Genomic DNA, 20,463 nt, shown 5'->3' on the forward strand with positions numbered 1-20,463 from the left:
TTTCTCGCTGTTTCCGCCTCCATCATCTGCTTCCAGGTCTCCGGGGGCCTGTTCACCCCACCTACAAGGGCAGGGCGCCCCTGGAGAAGTCTGCACTGGTGGCCACCCTGCCTGCCCTGAGCAATTTGTCTCCGCTTTTTGTTCCACTGATGAAAAGCCAGTAGCTTCCCTGACGTCTGAGCATCAACTAGAAAACAGGGACCTGTTCTGAATTCAGGAGATGAGGAGAAAGGCAGGAGGTCAGCTCGCTTCTGCTCTGCAGGCAGGACCCGCCAGACCCTCATCACCGTGTCCTGCTGAGAACCTCATATCTCGGCATTGCCAAGAGAGGAAAGTGCTCCGTAAACGAAGCCACAGAATTAGCCCACAACAAGCACACCTGTCACGTTCAGTTCGCAGGTTTGGGAGGAGAAGTAGGTACCACGGAGGAAGCCCACGGAGAAGGCTGGTGTGCCCAGAAGCGCAGGCATGTGTCTGCCCTAGGAGGGGCACCCCAACACACAGGTGCTGTCTCCCCAGGGCAAAGCCACATTGGGGTTTTCTGGTTTAGCGTCTTCCTTGTTCCCTGCATAGCACTAATCACAGCTGGTCATTCTTTTATTTGTTTTAATTCTGTCTGTCTCTGAACCTGGAATAGAAGCTTCCAGAATGATCCAGCACCATCCCCAGCCCAGTCGTGCAACATGTGCCTGAGCCAATAAGGGGGCAACAGAGGGTGAGAAATGAGAGCCCAGCCGGGAAGCTGGGAAGGCCGGAGTGTCCTGTTCTGCAGCTACGCTCTCAGGTAAGTGACGGGATTTCTCCAGGGTTCGGTTTTGCTTTGACTCTGTAAAAGAGGAGGGTCCCAGCCTGGTCTGTTTTTCTAGGTTGATTCAGGGCGGCACTGAGGATGACAAACTCGCGTCAAAGTGCCAGATGTGTGTGGCAGGAGGGGAGACCAGGATGTATTAAGGTGCAGGGAGAGCAAGTCCCCACAGCATCTGAGTTGTGGGGAGTTTGGTTGTTTTGGTCTCTAGGCCAAAGGCAGCCCTGGTCACCCCCACCTGCGGCCATGGCCACAGATGGTGTTCAGACCTTCTGTGGTTCTGTCTGGCCCACCCCTGGGTTCCACCTGCAGTCCTTGCACACCACCCATGGTGGCAGCTGCTGCTACCCCATCCACAGAGGACAGAAGTAGGGGCTGAGAAAGGTGGGGTTAGTCACCCGTGGGGACACAGTCAAAAAGTCAGCTTCACGCCCTGGCACTGGACCTCTATGTGCCAGCCAGAACCCTGGGAGTCAGTCCAGAACCCTCTGCACCCTGGAAGGTGAGCAGAGACCCCCCACTCAGATTCTGGGGTGCTGGCCCTGGGCCAGGCTCCCTCTTCATGGAAACCTGGAGACAAAAATCACATGAAGATGGAAGAAGTTTTCCTCTGGGTTCATACATATACAGTAGATAATGATCTTGTACTTGCTTTATTAGAAAACCACAGAACAGCCTCCATTCATTCTTGTTCCCACCATCACGCATTGTCATCCTCTTGCTCAGCCTCTCTCTAATTTATCCAGTGCAGTAATCGGCAGAGCCGAGGATAGGCTGCCCTTTGAAAAGAGGCTGCTCTTTTTGTTCTGAAATTCCTTGTGAAAGGGAACTTGATTGATTTTAAAGTAATACAAGAAGATAAACTTCTGTATCTAAGTGAATTAACAGCAAAACCTTGAACTCACTATGCATTTAATATGATGATGTTACACTAAAGCCTTTTTTGGACTATTTCGTGTGGAGGCCTGATCACCTTTCATGAGCATAGGATTTTTATTCATGACTCCTATTCCAAAGAATTGAGAGGTTTTCCAAGAACAATGAGGATTCAGGTGTGACAAGAACCTTTTACTTTGGGGAATACTGTGTCCATGAGGATGTCGTCCAGTTAATTTGTATTTGCAAACTCACCCATACGGTGGCTATAAAATAGCATTCTACATCCAAGGTCACATGCTTCAGCCTCTCTGTGAGGATTCTGAGACATCTGATACCAGGTAACATTCATTTAAAGAGAATATAAATACAAATCCTTGTGGGAATATAAACACAAATCCTAGTTACAAAAAAAAAAATAGATATATATTTCCCACAAGGAGAGAAACCAGCCACTGGGGCGGGAGAAGGGACAGGAGTAAGGGGGGGTGGGATCAAGGACAATGCCAGCGAGGAATCTGATACTTAGAGAGGAGTCAGAGAACCAGAATTCAACAAAGCACTGTCCTCACTGCAACCCCACAGTGGATGCCCCACACAGATTAAATCAATCCATCCACGTCAACTCTGTTTAAGAAACCACAGAAGTGGAAAAACCCATTTTACATTATTTCTCATCAAAATGGCTTCATAAAGTTTTAGGAGCACCAAAGGGTTTGACATAATTTATCTGTAACATTTGGATGTGGATTCCTCAATCATGCCAAAAAAATTAGGTGCTGCAATACAACATCCATGTAACAATTAAAGGTCAATTCAGAACTGAATAATAAAATGACAGGGAACACTAATTAATGCAGGCACACATTCTTTCTACACAAACACCCTCAAGCTCTCTGTCGCTTCAGTGTAACCGCTGCATCCCATGCTCTTACTAGCCATCTTGATAAGCTCTGATTAGGCCTGCGTCCAAGGTAAGAAGATGAGACCTGAGAAGTAGATGGTTTATTCACTAACACCATTTCTGAATAGACTTATTGCACCACCAAGAAAGAGACCTTGACTTAGCTCTTAGCTTTGAGTAGTGAGCTGTAAAGACAAACTCAGCTTCGGGGATGGGACCTTTTCAAAGTGGGCATTCCCAGCCTATGCTTTTTAGCCCCTGCTGTCTTTCCACAGTAAATATTGGTTGATTAGGGACTGACATAAAATCTGAATTTGCTTATTTTGTGACTGGACAGCACTAGTCATGGTGTACAACAGCTTGTTACCAAAAAAAAAAAAAAAGTAGCCAATCTATTCATCTTCTGCCATCTCAAAATGAATACATCTTGGGAAGTCAAATGACCCCTTCATGGAAAGATGAGTTTCTAAATCTGAGCTTGTAAGCAAGGAGGTGACTCTGATGCATGAATTCCCATGCATGTGGAGGCCTCCACATAGCTCCCCATGTACACTCAGTGGAAAGCTCTGGTCTGTGTGTAAATGCTTATTTTGTTTTCCTATCAGAATTTGTCAGGTACCTGCTCTTTCTAAGGACTGAGACACTCACAGTCAACCATGTCCTGCCCAGGACAGCAGGTGAGCCACTGTACCATGCCAGAGCCACCTAGATACTCCAAGGATCTCACTTAATACCCCCACTTTGGGTGTAATTAAAGTTTTATTACTCCTGTTTCAGTAACAAAAGGGGGAGCAGTTCAGTAATGTCCTAACTCCCACTGGGTCTTCAGGGTTTCTCTGGAGCCCAAGCCAGGGCCCATTCATGCCCACACCTGTGGTGTTCAGTCCCTCAGGGCAGAGTGTTCCTGGCCTCCAAGGCAAACTCCGTCTTCTTTCTAAGAAGCCCCTTCATGTGTGGGCCTCTCCTCTCCTTGACCTTGATATCTCCACAAAACATTCCCAAACTGATCGCTTTCTACATTGGTCTTTCTGTCAGGGACCTACCCATTGGCAAGTTAGGGGGTGAACTCACTCATCTCAGTGGGGTGGGAGAAAAGAAACTAATAGAACATGAAAAAAAAAAAATTAGTCTTTCTGTTCAATGAGGACAAGTGACCTGTGGTGAGTGATCTAGAGGCTTCCTTTTCTATGTGTGTCTCTAGCATGACATAATCAAGTAGCACACATGGCATTCCCTAAGAAAGCATATATTGTAAAAAAATGAAGAATGATGCAAACAATATATAAAATAAAAAAATAAAATAATAAAAAATATAATTTAAAAGAGGGTTAAAAACATGAAGAACCTAAGAATAACTCCAACAGTAGATGTCAGAGCTCTTCGTGGAGAAAATTACAAAACTTTCTGGAGAATCATTAAGAATATAAAGACCTAGATATATGAAGACATAGTCCAAGTTCATTTATTGGAACACACATTAATTTAAAATGTCAATTCTCCCCAAATTGATCTCCAGACTCAACAGAATACCAATAAAAAAAATCCCAATTAAAAAAAAAGTTTGTGCTTTCTGTGAATGTTTAAACTACCAATAAATTTAATCAATGGCCTGACCCCTTAGAGGAGGGCTGATAATGCCTGATCTGGACAGGTCACTCTCAAGGTTTCACTTATAATCTACATATCTGGCCACCACCAAGGAAAGAAGGAGGAAGACTTTCTACTTCCCGAGGTCGGGAGACCTGGGACTCTGTGTCAAGGGAAGTTGGGATGTTCTTAAAACACTGAAGAATATGATAGTTTTCCTTTTGTGAGGAGAGTTTAAATGCATACAGTTAATTTATAGGAGAAAGGATTACATGATTGGTCAGCTAAGTTTCCATAAGAATCCATGTAAATCACAGTTTTTATTTCATGTTAATTTTTTTCAATCCTTATTTCAATCCTCACTGTCTTGGAGTTTTAGAACTCACCCTTGGGGTCATCCTCTCAGCTCAGGCATTTGCTCTCTCCAAATAGTAGGGGTCCTGCATCTCCCCTTCTAATCTTGTCTGGCCAGATGACTGATTCAGTGAGCATCTACTCAGTTAATAGATAATAAATAGTCCGCATTATAGCTGAAGAAACTATATAGTCCAGGGGAACCAAAAAAGCATTTAATGTGTGTCTGAATACCCAGAAGTGAATATTTTAAGACAGATTCTTTAGCACAGCCGAGTCACAGAGAAATCTGGGAAGTGCATGGAGTCTGCAGTTCTCGGAACAAACACCCACGGTCCACACTATCTGCCAGGCCAGACCCTGGCTTCTTCCCAACGAGCTTGTTCTTTAAGAATGCAAAGCTCCTGTTCCATATACCGTGCACATTCATAAGCCCGCCCATGCCTCCCTCTCACCTTTTCTTTCCATCATTAAAACTTAGTTCTCAACAGTTTCAAGAGTCTCATTAATACACCTGTCACTTCACTCCCTCACCTCTTCTTTCCCTCCAGTCTAGAAAACCTCATCACGATTGTCCTCCTATTTCTCCACTTCCAAGTTGAGGTGCACTTGAAGTGGGAATTTTTAAATATTTGGACTTGGGAAAAGGATTTTCAAGCAAGAAACACAAACACAGGACCACACACATGCTCAGCTTCAGTAACAGTAATAGCGAGACACACGGCAATGGTAGAAACTCCATCCAACATGGCGCATCTTACCAAAACGACCGTGGTAAGGAGGGATGGGTGGAAAGGACTCCAAATGCTGTGGGGCCACAGGAGGTTAGGAAATAAGAGCACAGCTTTTTCTCCTGGAAGGAGCATGATATGAATCACACAAACGGTTCCATTTGCATTTTGAACGGTGGTGGTTTGGACAATGCACTTGTTTTTATAAAACCAAATTCTGCATGATCAGCCATCACAGGTGACTAGAGATGAAATGGCCTGTGTTTCAAAGGGCTGGGGCTCAGCCTTCAGCAGAACAATAGCCCTCAGATAATCCAGTCCTCTTCCAGACACCCCCTAGAACGCCACATGTCACAAAGAAGCCGAGAGCTGCCATCCATCATCCTGCTGCTTCCACTACACTTGATGTTCCTTGTCATATAGACAAATTATCCAGATGTCAAACTAATTTTTTTAGTTTCCACTTGAAAGCTTTGTGTCACCTAGGTCTAGTCAACATTGAATTAATTTTTTTTTCCTTTCCCCCCAATATTATAAGGATCATATTTCTGGAAACCCTGTGGCTATCCACCATGGCCCAGAGAATGCAGCGAATCTGATAGTCGAGTTAGTTGAGTCACACGGCCATGTATGCATATTGACTATGTATCACTGCTTTGGCTCCTGGCTCTACTCATGTCTTCGCTCTCCTTATTGGTAGAAAACTCCTTGAGGAAAAGGCCAGAATTAGCCATACACACAACAACTCACCGTGTTTTTAGCATCATGCTTTCCATGCATTACTCCTATTTAATGTTTGTCAAATGGTTGACTCTATAGTACCTGAATGGCCAATATTCAGGAGCTGGTAACTAAGCTAAATGCAGGAGCAGGTAACTAAGCTAAATGCAGGGTGAGCTAACCGCAGGAGCTCACCCACTGTGAGCACACCTGTCCTGATCTCACGGGGTGGTTTTGGGTTTTTTGGCAGCTCCAGGTCATCCTCACATTCATTGAAGGCCGTGAAGTCCAGGACTGCATATAGAATCGAGGAATGCTGCTTGACAAGGGGCTAGGCAATAGGATGGCAGAACATTCCACACCCTTGTGGAACCTACCCACAATTTCAGGATTCTTAGGATAAAGACCAAATTCCCAAGTGTCCTGAACTGGCTTATTCCTGGCCCACAGAGCCTACACTTTTGGTCGCACTCACACCTGTCCTGATTTCTGTACTTGAGTCCTACTTTTCACACCCTCAGGGCACCATAATTATTTCTGCTACAAGCCCTTTGCCATGTTATTCCTCTGTCAGAAGTTCTCCAATCTGTCCTTTCTCTTTCCTAGCCAGCAAACGCCTACTTGGCCTTCAAGGACGTCTTTCAAGTTTGCTTCTGTGATCAACACGAGTGAATTCCTTGGGAACATGCCCCTCACGCCCTCAGAACCCTCTGCATTCATAGAGGGGTGGGTGGAAGGATGTTGACTTTCCCCAACTAGACCCTCAGTGGTGTGAAACCTGGGCCCTAATCTGCTCACAAGCAGCCCCCCGGTGCCCATGCATGACTAGCAAGGAGGACTTGCTCAAAACATACTTGGAATGGATGGGCACATCTGTGTGTGATCCTGGCTCATCCTGCCCCCTGGCTTTTATCCATGCATCTGCCCACTGACCCCTTGCTCCTCTTCCCACCTCTACCTCGATCTTGGTATGCAGACATGCATAACCCCAAACATGTCACACACACTGTTTTTAAAATTTGGAATACTTTATGCAAAGATGCATATGAGACTAGGTGAGTATTTTTGAGTGTATTTTTTAAATAGCAGGTTTGCCTTCAAATTTATGAAAACCATTTGGAATCCTCATTAGGCCTGTGTTCTCGTAATCAAATATACCCTCCACAGTCACACAGTTACATCTGCTGCCGATCTGGGATTTGTTAGGGGCTTTTGTCTATGTGACAATTACTTCGTGTTCCTGGATATACCATGAATGGATGTTTAACAGCAAGAACAAAGAACACGCCCCCCACCCCCCCTTGAATTCAAGGAATCAATGAAGACGCCATTTGCTGCTATGGACAGGCAGAGAAGAATACGTGCTCGTGGACACATCTCTTGTCCTGCAAGGTTCATGCTCCTGTTCTACTTTCTAAACAATCTAGTAAAATTCAATTTGCTTTTTCAATTTATCTCCAGCCAAGCTTCCTTCTGTCGCCACATACACATTCCCGTGCTGGCCACGCGGAGGGACGGGGGCAGGACAACAGGGATGAAATTACCTGTGCATTTGCGATCTGTGTCTTCCTTCTTTGACCCACTAATCGTCAACTTGCAGTTGAAATTCTCCTCCCAGTATTCAGCAAACCACACATTCCTCCTGTTGTTTTCCAGCGTACGGGACGTAAAATAGGCATCAAACCCTAAACAGAGAGAGATGAAAGGTCATTGCTTGTGGGGCAGGGCTGGCTCCTCTGAAGATAGGACGCCCGTGATAGTTTTCTTTGCATCAGCAGACCAGATGTTCTTTTGTGTCAATCAAAACAAAATGAGCAGATGAAAAAGATATTCTAATGCTAAGCTGCGGTTAAATCCCAAGTTGTATCTTGCAGGCTGATACTTGGCCTACAAATAATATTTCCTTAGTGGCATGTGCATTAGAGCCCCAGACCCGGGGCACGAGTCTTCACTGTCCTTGTCATTAAGATATTGACTCCTAATTCCATGCTCCCTGTGGACCAGGTGCCGCGCGTTACAGACATCCTCTCGTCTCCACACCCTGGGCACTGCCTTTCCCATTTTGCCAAAGAGGGAAGAAAAAAACTCATAGGGAGAAATGATGATGTGCCCAAGGCGACCTTGATGCCACGTCTGGACCCAAATCACGTGAGCTGCTGACCCGTGGACATCATCTAAGGGCCCTGGCTCATTTGGTCACGTCCCATTAAGCAATCCACTTTCTAAATGAAAGTAAGTTTGTGGAGAGGCCACAGGTAAGCTGAGTTCAGCGGAAGTTCAGCGCTATCCATCAAGACTGCAGAGGGTGCCAGCAGCCCCCAGGCCAGGTCCGCGGGAGGTGTCCAGCCCTCCGCAGGGTGAGGCAGCGTCAAGTGTCCAAAGCAGCCGGACGAGCGCGTGAGTCAGGCTGGAGTCAGTGTCGCCAGGCCTGCGTGGGAGGCCCAGCTCCGCTCACCCCACCGAGTCGTGCAACCACGTGCAAAGGCCTCAGCCTTTCTCAGCTGCGCGCATCTGCCTGTAAAAGTGAAGACGGTGCCGCGTCCCCCTTCACGTCACCTCGAGGCAGGGGAGGACCTTGAGAACTTAGGGCTTCGAATCAAGAGCCACAGAAGAAGAGGACTCACTTCCCCACTACGGAAATCACACGGTTTTCTCGTAACATTCAGGCCACGCGCACGAGTCGCCGAGCGTCTACACGGCACGAGAGGGGCAGGGCAGGTGGACTTGACCGCTGCGGCCCGGCACCCGCGCCGGCGTCTGGCAGCTGGACACAGAGCAAGCCCGGCGCAAGTGGGGGATTTGAAATAAATCAAGACCAAGAGGGAGGAGGAGCAGGAGGAGCCGGAGGAGAAATAAAGAAACCCACCCAGCTAAGGAGACCGCCTAACCTTTTAGGGCAACGCAAGACTATTCCCCACCCCAGGCATTTTTAGGCGGTTGTCAGAACAGCAGGGCTTTTCCAAGCCGCTGACCGGGGTGACCTGCTGTGGACCGGGCTGTCCACGCTGACTCCTCTGCCGAGCACCCTCTGGCCGTGCTGATCTCCAGCCCCTTGCCTCCACCCTTAACACTCAACATAATGGTCTTGAATGAAGGAAAATTTGGCAGGGGTGAGGGACGCTGGGTCCTGCTCTGTGTCCGGGGACACCCCAAGTGCACTGGCCATAAAGTTAAGCCTCTGACTTAATTCTCCACCTTGACCTCCTCCATCCCCACCCAGTGCCCTCGGCAGCCCCATGGGTCGGCCCACGCTGGCCCTCGGCTTTGCTCAGGGACTCGGAGCCTCTCAGGCCCAGCTGAGCTCTCGGGCGGCTGCGGTCACTAGCCCGTCAGCCCTGGCCTGCAGTCACAGCCTCTGCGGCACACGGCTCGTTGGGCCAAGATGCACACCACCAAGGTCAGGGCGGCCGCAGCTCTCCAGAGAGTGCCGCCGACTCATCCCCACTTTCCCAGTTCAAGTGTCGTCAACATACATCAAATCAGAGACATGCAAACCGGCTTGGCAAGAAGATCATGACTGATCTCGTGGGAAGAGCTGGGCTCTCAGATGCATGCACAAATTTGCTGGCTGTGTCTCCAGTCTAGAATGGTGGAAACCTGCCATTATTTTTGCGAAAACAAATAAGAATTATTGCAATGGAAATTATCCCACAAAGAACAAAAACCCCTTGGGAAGTGTCTATGGACGAGGCGGAGGGAATAATGTTTGCGAGATGACTCCCCCCATGTCTCCGAAGGGCCGTTGCTATTATGCAATGCTGGCGTGCCTGCCATTTTTCATTCCTGTAAACTGCCTGGGAAACAGAAGGGCATTTTATGTAATCTGAATACACTTACCCGGGAGTGAATGTGGGGAGACCAGCACATATCAAATGGATAGTTTATAGTGAAAATGTTTCAGAGCAGACTCGAGCTAGAATTCCAGGGCCGGGCCCCCCTGGGGGACTTGCCAGCAGAGGGCCTGAGCAGTCAGTTCTCAATTGATACAACGAGGCTGCGGGTGCTGTCATCTCCCGGGGTGGCCGCCAGCGTCCTGTGCAGGTGCGTGCAGGTGAGACAAAGCCGGAGGGCGGGGCGGGGGCACAGAGTTACTAAGTGAACAGCAAAGCAGCACAGGCGCACAGGTGAGGGGGACAGGAGCCAAGGGGGCGCTGAGCGAGCTGTCCACTCGGCACCGGGAACCACGCTGGCCGCTGCTCGAGGGCCTGGCGCTGGAGACACCTGGACCTGGTCTGAATCCTGGCTCTGCCCAGCTCCTAGCCATTTCACTTCCCCTTGTCTTATGCTAAGTCAGTCCCTTCGGTTTTTATTGCTTCTGTTTTGTTCTTGAGCTTTGCATTTGTTCACTTCATTCATTTTTCTTTTTCCTACTTTCTTTCACTTATTTCAGAGGAGGCTGGACATGACACCCCCCTTCCACTCTGTGAAGGCAGCAGTACGGACCTTAGACACAGAGCGGGGGGATTAAAGCCATGCTCATGGACACCCGAAGCTGCAGCAGACGCAGATTCTTTCTTCTTGTTGGGGTAAGGAGTCTGGGTGTCGGTTCCAGGCACTATGAAGTAACCACTGCCCATCCCTGAAAGTCCCTCGCCTTTCCCTACGCCAAGTGCAGCCATGTGAGGGTCACAGCCTCAGCACCGGGTGCTTTGGGGTAACCCAGGCTGCCCAAGATCAGAAGAGATGAAGGAGAAGATGTCACCCACCCAGCCCCAGTGACCACCCGGTGCACAAGTCCTGGCATGGACCCATGGCCATCAGGGTTGAAAGTCCACCCTGAGACTGAGGCATCTGCGGGCAGTTCCTTCTCGATCTATTTGTTCAGAGCAGGCTTGCCAGAGCCAGTCATCTACCAGAATTCCCCCGTCCGTCTCCTGATCTGTGAGCTCTCATCTCAGCCTCAGATACATTCTCAGCATGAGGAAGCACGCCAGGCAAGCCGCTGGCCTCCTCACTGGAGAAGACCACGTGAAACCAGAGGTGATCACAGAGCATCTGCCAGGGAACTTCCCCACTGCGTCCCACCTTTCATAAAAGATGGCTTTGCGATAAGGGGAGGAGAGATTGCCAAGACCTGCTGCCTGCAGATGTGTCTACCTGGGTCTGCGCTAGGACAGCCTACCCGATCCTTGTGTCCGTAGGTTTTCCCAGGAACACATGATCTGATTGAATGAGATTGTTACAGAGAATCTTTGCTTCCAACAATCACCCATATCCCCAGCTACACCCTGGAATTACATACGGCGCTAATTATACTTTTGCCTGGACACCAAACCAACCCACCAGATCAGAGTTTCAGTGGGCAGCCCAGGCTCCCTCGGTGATTCTGAAGTGCAGTCGGGGTAGACATCTCCTTTAGAACATTATACAGCCAAACTATGAAAAATCATATATCTATATGTTTTATATAAAATAAATTTATCAATGCATTAATAAAGAATCTTATGCAGGGCCTCCCTAGTGGTGCAGGTGGTTGAGTGCCGCACTGTGAAGCTGTCGCGGGTTTGATCCCGGCCGGCCAGCGAGAATCCCACATGGTGTGGCAGACCTCTCCTGTCTCACCCGCTGCTCCCCTCAGCAGTGTACTTAGTCTGCCTGTTCTGTTCCCCGCTCTGTCTCTGGTGAATCCTCTCACTGTCCCGTGCCTCTGGCCTGCACCCCGGTTCTTGAATAAATAAATAAATCTTTAAAAAAAAAGAATCTTATGCCATTGGATCACCCATCTATCCATTTTACATGCAGCCCCAAAGAGCTGTCCAAGGGATTCCAGAAACACAGAAGGTCCCTGAACTCCAACATAGCTGATCTTGATCTCTATATATATCACGATTACTCAGGCAAGAGAACACGGCCCTGTGTCTTCTAAATCATCAAATAAGGATTGAAGTATGTTCTCATCATGACACCCCAGAGCTGTTCTTTGAAAACTGTTATTCATTATACGAAAGCTTTCCAAAATTTTAATTAATAACACTCTGCTATATATAGAACATACATCTGCTTACTCAAGCTTGTTATCATCCTCAAGAATGTAGGGTCATATTTCTGTTTCTGTAGTAAATTTGTGCACATTTAGAATCCATAATTTTTGTGAGGACATGTTTAAGAATTTTTCAGTCACATTAAGTTATTATGATTGCATGCATGTGTGCTTACACATTTTCAACAATCCTCATCTTAAAAAATAAGAAATTTAACCAATAAAAAGAATTGAGCAGCCCGACAAATGGAAACACCCATTTTTCCAGCCAGCAGCAGAGTGAAAGCCAGACAAAGTTGTCAGAGGATTATTCTGCATCGTGGAAGCTTCACATTTTATTTTTAATAACTGTACAAGAACCACGTTGCTTGGTTACCATCTTCATTTTATACTCTGATCTAAAATTGTCTCAGCAGCCTGAAGTTTTCAGTGAGCTTAACACCTAAACTTATATAATCAAACATCTACAACAATTCAGAAGGAATTTTACCAACATGATGCTTCATTTTTTTTTCTGATCACAGATTCCAGTGACTGTTTAAAAATTGGGTGAAAAAATTCATATTTTGAAGGAAGGATGCTAATTGTGCGGGACTAAAAGTGGGGGGTGGATGAGGAAGAAATGATAAAAAAAAGGAAACCTTGAAAATCAGTAAGATGGTGTCTCCAGTGTGTGGGGACACATACTAGCTGAATTGCCATGGCTAGATAAATCAAAAGAAGAAAGATATTTTGGAGACCAAACCTTTGTTCAATTGCTATTTAAAATGTTGCCTAATAATTTCATGACAAGAGTCACTATCATTTTGGGTTATTTTAAGGTGTGAGTAGAACCGTTTAATAACCTGGCTTTGGATCCCTGTTCTGGCTACTCCTAACACGAGTTATTTTGATATCTATTATTTCGTTGTGTTATTTGGCATATTAACGAAGATGGCATACGTTCAGAAATGTAAAAACAAGCAGAGAACAGATGTCCCATGCAAAGAAACATCTTGCTGAAAAGGTCAAGTTCAAGAGGCAAATTCAGATAATTTTGTCCTTTCACCACCTGAGTTATCAACATACTTCTCCCATGGAGACATTACATGAGGTGCCAATACCGGAGGCCACGTGTCTGAACTCTCCTCTGGTCCCCTCTTAGGCAACCACGTGCTACTTTCTAAGGATCTACTTACACATCCGTGTGGTTTACTAGCTGGTGACTAATGGAGTTAGGGTGAGTGTCCAGCCCAATTCGGGTCAATCAAATTCCCTTCTTGGGAATCTGAAATCAGAAAGAATGAAAATTCTAGTCTAGGCATAGAATGTGCATGGAAAGAAGAGCTGTAAACCCAGAGGTTGCTGATAGGGGCTGGGTGGCTGGCAGGTAGAAACCGTTTCTACCAGGAGAGAAGAATGAACCAATAAGAGGTCAAGAGAGAAAGGACATGGAGGGAAGAACAGTGTCTTACATTTTCCAGAAGCCTCAAGTACCAGGTGCCCATGTGTTTCTAAGAGCTGACTCCATCCTTGACCTTGGCCTTATGGTATATACATCGTTATCTTTATAACAAATAACCCCCTCCCCTGTGCCTAGGCAAAAGCCAATGTGTGTCTGTCATGGCCTGGCAGCTAGAGGGCTGTGACTAATCTTGAGGTCTGAGCAGGACATGTATGGGTCTTATTCTCAAGGAGACTGTGAAGAAGCAGGAGATGCTCAGATGATGTTAACACAAAAGGCAGGTTTCAGGCATTGGAGAGTGGGGCCGACGCATTTCACAGGAAGGAGCAAACATCCCCAGCTCTGCGTAAGGTGGATCAGAGTGAGTTTTTATAGAGCAGTGATATTTAATTAATGCATTTGAAAATGTCTAGCATGAAGATTAATGGCTGACTTTTTTGTGTTCTATTATTGTTCTGGATAATTGGTTTTGTAGGAATAGAAATTCAACTCATTGCCATTTGGCTTGGACGCAGAAATCCTTGTTCTTTCTCTCAACATGGATTGGTAGGAGAACCCATGCTCTGTATTTTAGCACGAGCAGTGGGAGAGACTCAGCATTCAAGGAGATAGGATAATAGTATGGCCCTAATGTGGACACTTGTCTCTCACAGTTACATTGGGGAGCACTGCTTGTGACCTGGCCTTGTCTGCTAAGGGGCGGGTGCACACCAAGAGCAGAGGAGCTCAGTGACAGCACCAGGCGCAGCCCAGGCCAGCAACAGTGTCCAAAGGAACACAATCCCTTGTGAGTCACCAGCAACTAGAACTTGTCACCCAAATTTTAAGTGATGAAATCGGAAAGTGGCATGACAGCGCACTTAATCACAGCAAAAATGAGTAAAAGCAAAAGCCCCGGGGCTGAGATTAAGAAAAGCTCTAACACACAATGCGGCCCCAGAGCACTTTCAGTTGTTGGGGGCAGATAAGCCAATGCAAACAATAGCGAGAATATCGGCTAATGGTTTTTGCACAAGTTTACATGATTTCACTGAGCTAAGAGTTAGACATCGTCACTCACAACATCTTTGAGTTGCAGCCATCGGCATCCAGTGTCGAATGCGTGCGCTGAAACTTCTAACATGTAAATAACGTGTCCAAGGATCCTAGCCAATGAGTAGAAGCTGAACACAATCTGCCTGACTCCGAAGGCTAAGCTCTTGACCTCAGTGCAAGGACCAAGAGAACAATCACGTGAACACTTCCAAGATACTCCCCAAATGTTACAGGATTTCTGGGGGGAGGATTTATGAGCATTTATACCAAGGCACAGTTGTGGTCCGACGTCAGTTTTAGAAATGCAGAGTTCCTAGACAGGAAGGAAGCGGAGGAAGAAAGCAAGAGTAAGGGGTGAGGTGGTTGGATTAGATGTGTTTCTGGGCAAGGAGTGGATGGACTGGACTAGAAGGGATGATTCTGCAGAGGCGAACCTTGAGTGAAGGCATGATGGAACCAGATTGTGGAAGGTCTGATGTGTAAGGACTTAGGATTTTATCTCATGGGCCCTGTGATGTCATTAAGGGCTGGTTGTTAGAATAGGTGCAATGATAACAGAAGTACTTGAGCAAGAATTTTCTCTCCAGGAGGGGAAGAAAAATCACACTTCTGAGTGGTATCATGCTAGGCATCATTCATGTATGTGGCCTCCTAGAATTCTTGTATCACCCTAAAATGTGGAGACCACCGTGTCTGCACCAGGGTGACACAGAAGACCCCCTTTCAAGGCCACCAGACAGAAAATGTGGACATAGAGTTAGTCCTAACCTTTTTTCCTGACAGTCCTTATTTTTAAAAATTCAATAGGAAAAACACTAAAAAAGAGAAGTTGCAGAATTTTAATTAAAATATTAACATTGTTGGGCCTCCCTGTTGGCACAGTGGATTGAGCTCAGTGCTATGAAGCTGTCTGTAGCCTCTGCAGTGCGGGTTTGATCCCTGGCCGGCCAGGGAGATACCCACATGGTGCGGCAGACCTCTCCTGTCTCCCTGCTGCCTCCCCACCCCAGCAGTGTATTTTGGTCTGTCTACCTGTTCTGTTCCCCACTCTGTCTCTGGTAAATACTCTCACCCCTTGCATCTCTGGCCTATACCCCTGTTCTTGTATGAATAAAAACGAATCTTTAAAGAAATCATAACATTGTTATATCTAGGTTCAAAGTGATTTACAGGGAGTCTATTTAAATTTTCCAATAGTCCTGAGAAAGGTACTACATTATCCCCATTTTTCAGGTGAGAAAAGGAAGCTTAGATAACCTGGTCATCTGCCAGGGAGCTGGGCAAAGCACCTGTATTCCTGGAGGGGATGTGGTGTCATGCAGACCCTCTGCTCTAGAAGTGGGTTCCATGGTTCTGCCACAAGTCTCGATGACAACAGCAACTAACACAAATAGTCACCGAGGCCCTAGATTAGAAACTTTGCAAGGACAGACTGCAAACAAGGATGTTGAAAGGGACAAAGGAGACTTGGTGATGGGGTCTGGACTTCGGGAGAAAGGGTGAGGACAGATTCCAGAATGGGTTGAAAAAAGGATTTTTTTTTTATTTTTTTTTTAAATAGAAAGATGGCATGGTTTCCAAATCACTGAGCTGGAGATGCAGGCTGAACCATGAAGGGAATGCTCTGAAGTGTAAAGCCATAGATTTAGGAGTCGAGCAAATCATGTGCTGCTTGGGACCGAGGGAAAGAATAATAGCAAGGAAGGAAGGGAGAGACACATGAAGAAATGAGCAATGAGAAAGGTCCTCATTTAAGGATGTCAAAAAGAAACAAAGAAGCTGTTGGGGGGTGGAGAGAGACCTGCCGGAGACAGAGGTCTCAGGGCACAAGTCCGGTAAGACCCCAGGGGCAGCTTGGCTGGCGTGTGGCTGAGACCACAGGGCCCCCAGGTTTGGAACTGACCCGACTTCTGTTTAATGCTCTCATGTCACCACCTGGAAATTCTTAATAATCTTTGAACATGGGTCCTTAAAGTTTTATTTTGCATGGGACCCCCACAAAAATGCACAACAGTTCTAGAAAGATCTCAGGGATCAAATGTCCTAATTCCCCTTTCAATGACATTTCCTTTGAAATTCTCCCAACTCTAGACTCTCCAATTTCTCTATAGACATTTCCAGTTCCAAGGAGCTTGGGGGTGGCCCGTTGCATTCTCAGAGTGATAGGAATGTTAGGAAGTCCTTCCTGTTAGGAGCAAAAACCTGCTTCTCTGTAATTCTGGGTCCTGCTCTTGAAGAATGTGGAGTATGACTGTGGCCACGTTCTCTCTAACTTTCAAAGATTTTGTCCCACGAACCTCGTAAGCAGTCATGGCTGATCGCCAAGAGTTTTGTTCACGCAGCAGAGACTGGGTGTTTACCATGAATGAAGGGGTTCTGAAGGAATTCTACATCCCAGGTGGTTTTGACTTTCAGAAAAGATATTCCTGACACCTGGAAGATGACCTCAGGTGACCGCCTCAGTGTCTGGCCAGAGGAGCACTCAACATACCTGGAACACTCCCGTGTCCTGAGTGGACAAGGGCCCTTCACAGAGGCCACCAGCAAAAGCAGTGCTGGGGACTCTGCCACTGGAGAGGGGTAAGAGGGAGGACTTCAGGTTACTGACTACAGACTGCCACAGAACATTCCACACAGAACAAGAAGGCAGGGCCGGGGCCTCCCCAGTGGCGCAGCAGTTGAGCGCTGGGTTGCAAAGCATCCCGCAGCCTCTGCAGCGCCGGTTTGATCCCCGGGCAAGGGTCTACATGGTGCGCAGACCTCTCCTGCCGCCCGCTGCTCCCCCCAGCAGTGTATTTTGTCAGTCTGCCTGCTCTGCTCCCCGCTCTGTCTCTGGTGAATCCTCTCACCCTCCCGCGCTTCTGACTGTACCCAGTGCTTGTATAAATAAATAAATAAATCTTTAAAAAAACAAAAACAAAACAAAACAAAACAATCTTCATCTAAAAAAAAAAAAAAAAGAAGGCAGGGCCTTGTAGAGACGGGAGCACGGGTATTGGAATCACACAAATCTGGGCTCACCCTCAGGCTCTGGGCCCCGAGTGCTGTGTGAGTGTGGGCACACTGCTTGCATTTTCTAAGCCTGGATTTATCTGCAAGCTGGGGACGACGGTGGCCATGCCTTACAAAGGGTTTAACATAACAATGGTAACATCTGATCCAAGGGTGGATGTACAATATATACACAGCACCAAAGTCAGGGAGACTGACCCCCGATTGTCACGATGACTCTCACTAATGCAGCTACGAGCAGTGCCTCTGGGAAGGCTGGGCAGGTGTGCAGTGGCAAGCTAAGGGGGCCTCTCCCTGATGCCCATTATTTCACTGCTTTAAAAAACAGCTTGTGGAATCCAGACTTGCCGATGCACTCACCCCACTCCTACGCACTCTGACTGTGGAAGGAAGCTGTCTGTGCTAGGAGGCAGATAACAGCTGGAATACATGAGATGAAGTTGAGGGGCCTCCCTGGTGGCGCAAGGGGTTAAGATGCAACACTGTGAAGCTGTCCGCAGCCTCTGCAGCACGAGTTCGATCCCTGGTCGGCCAGGGAGCTACCCACATGGCGCAGCAGACCTCTCCTGGCTCGCCCACTGCTCCCCTCAGCAGTGTATTTCAGTCAGTCTGCCTGTTCTGTTCCTCACTCTGTCTCTGGGGGATCCTCTCTCCCCTCCCCCACATCCCCACACCTCTGGCCTACACCTCAGCTTTTGTATGCATAAATAAATCAATACCTAAAAAAAAATAAATGAGATGAAGTTGAGAGGAGCAGGTGGGCACACAGGCAAGACCAACTCGATGGTGAGCTGTGCACATGGAGAAAAGCAGCTAAGACGTATCGTGTAGAAGCTGGGCACAGAGCAAGCACCCACATGACCAGTGTGTGCCAGAGGCGGAGCTGGGCTGGAGGGTGAGACAGAGGCTCAGGGACACCACAGGTCCAGCCCCGAAGCTGCCGTCCACCTCCACACCCCCTGCCCTGGCCAGGCAGCCATTGCCCTGGTTTTCATGAGAATCAGTTCCAGGTTTTTCTTTGTGGCTTTAGCACACGGATACGCCCCTCAGTGGCAGAGCACAGGCTCCTGGTGCCGTGGATGCAAGTGTGCTGGGGGCACAGAGCCAGCCATCTCCCATCAGTGCTGTGTGTCGTGGAGCCCTTCCTGTGGCCACATCTCACTGCATTTCACACCATCTCATCCATTTTCCTGTGCGCCCAGTTTCAGGATGGGAATATGTGATGGCACCTGTATCCACTCTGCCACTCGCAGGCACTTTGGCTGCTCCCAGTGTTTGGCTCTTGGCGAGAGAGGGATGCTACAAATATTTTGGTTCATGTCTTACAAGTACATGGAAGAGATTCATGAAAAATATATTAAAGTTACTTTTTAGGTTATGTTTCTATTTGTCATTAACCAGGTTCATGTAATTTAATTCATGTAAGTTACATCTATTCTTTGGACAGTTCCATATTTCAAAATATATGTAGGAATAAGATTCAAGAACATTTAGTGGCAATAGCTGAGCATATTTTGTGTGAATTAAGATTCCGCAATGTATCTTGACCAAAAATAAATGCTTTTTTCATCAATATGTCTAACACATTCCTTTCAAAAGACATAAATTGTATTAAAATAAATAAAAGTCACACTCTGTATGGTTAAATATAACATGATTTGATTTCCTGGAAATGCATGGCCCCTTATTCTGATGAGAAAGGATATCAAGGCATTGCTTGCATTTCCTAAAGGGGGATGTTTTTTTCTTTAGCCTTAAGGGGAACTGCGAGTTCTGAACACCTTTTGGAGGTTTTACAGCTGAAATAGTTTCCATTTAACGGCAGTTTCCACAGGAAGGGGAATTTATCATAAGTCACAAGTGTTGTTTAAAATGAATTTGCAGGAAACTTGATCTCCATAGTCTGTTTCTCACATTTCTAACACTAAGTGAAGGGAAGGGTGGAGTAAGGGCAAAGACAAAAGTGTTTGATCAGGCAAAGGTGAGACCCTCCGAGGCGCACCCTGGTCCTCCCTGAGCCTTGGCCACCTGGTGATGGTGCCACCTGCACTGCCCAGGGCATCGCCACCTGCCAGGTGTGGCTCCTGGGGCGGCAGGACCCTGTAGTGCTCTGCTTGGAACATGCGACCAGGAATTTGAAGACTTAGTAGGAAAAAAAATGTAAACTATCTCATTAATAATTTTATATTGATCCTCTACTGTGATATTATTTTTGGATCTATAGGGTCAAATAAAATAGTAAAATTAATGTCACCTTTTTATCTTAATGCTAGAAAATATGAAACCACATCGACGCTTGCTTATAGTGCTATTGGACAGCTCTGCTATTCCTAAAGTTCACAATTTTTTTTTCCAGATTCATATATTTATTCTATGATACTCCTCCAGTGGAGATAAACATGTAACTCTATTTTGGCGGACAATGTCACGAAAAGTTCATTTTATATTTAGAGTAAGTTCTGGGTGGCTAGTTTACTCCTACTGAGAATTATTAATACACTTAGATAGAAAGAATCAACTCCACAATGCCAGAGAGACGAGGGAAATTAGAGATCCATTTAAACAGGCAAACATTCAGGTTAATTAAAATAAATCTTGAAGTAGACTTCATCTATTCCCACGGCGGTAGGCGAGCCTTATGTATATTTCATCAGGTTAATATCTGGATGACTTAAATGCAGACGCGTTTCTGCACGTCTCTGCCTTCCCGCGGGGGCGGGGAGTGAAGGCTGAGTGTAAGTGGCCTCTGGGGAAATCTATGACATCGCACATCGAGCTACTCCTGGACGGTGTGTCTCAAGACTGTGCGTTGAGATGTGTCTTCAGAGCTTCTTGTTCGATAGGTAGACACTGCCCTGCGACACCCACCAGGGAAGCAGGTGCTCGGGGCGCCGCGAGGGGCCTGCTCCCACGTTCCCACACCAGTGCCGTCCGCCCCAACAGCACAGGCGTGCGCAGAGCTCATCCCTGTCCTGTCCGCGGGGCTCACAATGTGCACGGCGTCAGGTCTCCACA

The 20,463-nt window shown here is 47.0% G+C and overlaps 1 protein-coding gene across 2 annotated transcripts in view; it reads right to left on the reverse strand.

Annotated features, from left to right (window-relative positions):
* GRM7 (glutamate metabotropic receptor 7) overlaps window positions 1–20,463 on the reverse strand; it is a gene marked incomplete at both ends in the record, with an annotated part of 567,779 nt that overhangs the window by 192,139 nt on the left and 355,177 nt on the right. For both annotated transcript variants that reach the window (XM_084247524.1, XM_084247523.1), the window contains one exon: window positions 7,522–7,662. In XM_084247524.1, coding sequence (XP_084103650.1) covers window positions 7,522–7,662 — 141 coding nt within the window. The remainder of the gene's footprint in view (window positions 1–7,521; window positions 7,663–20,463) is intronic.

This window comes from Talpa europaea (genome assembly GCF_964194135.1).
Source record: "Talpa europaea genome assembly, chromosome: 11".
Lineage (NCBI taxonomy): Eukaryota > Metazoa > Chordata > Mammalia > Eulipotyphla > Talpidae > Talpa > Talpa europaea.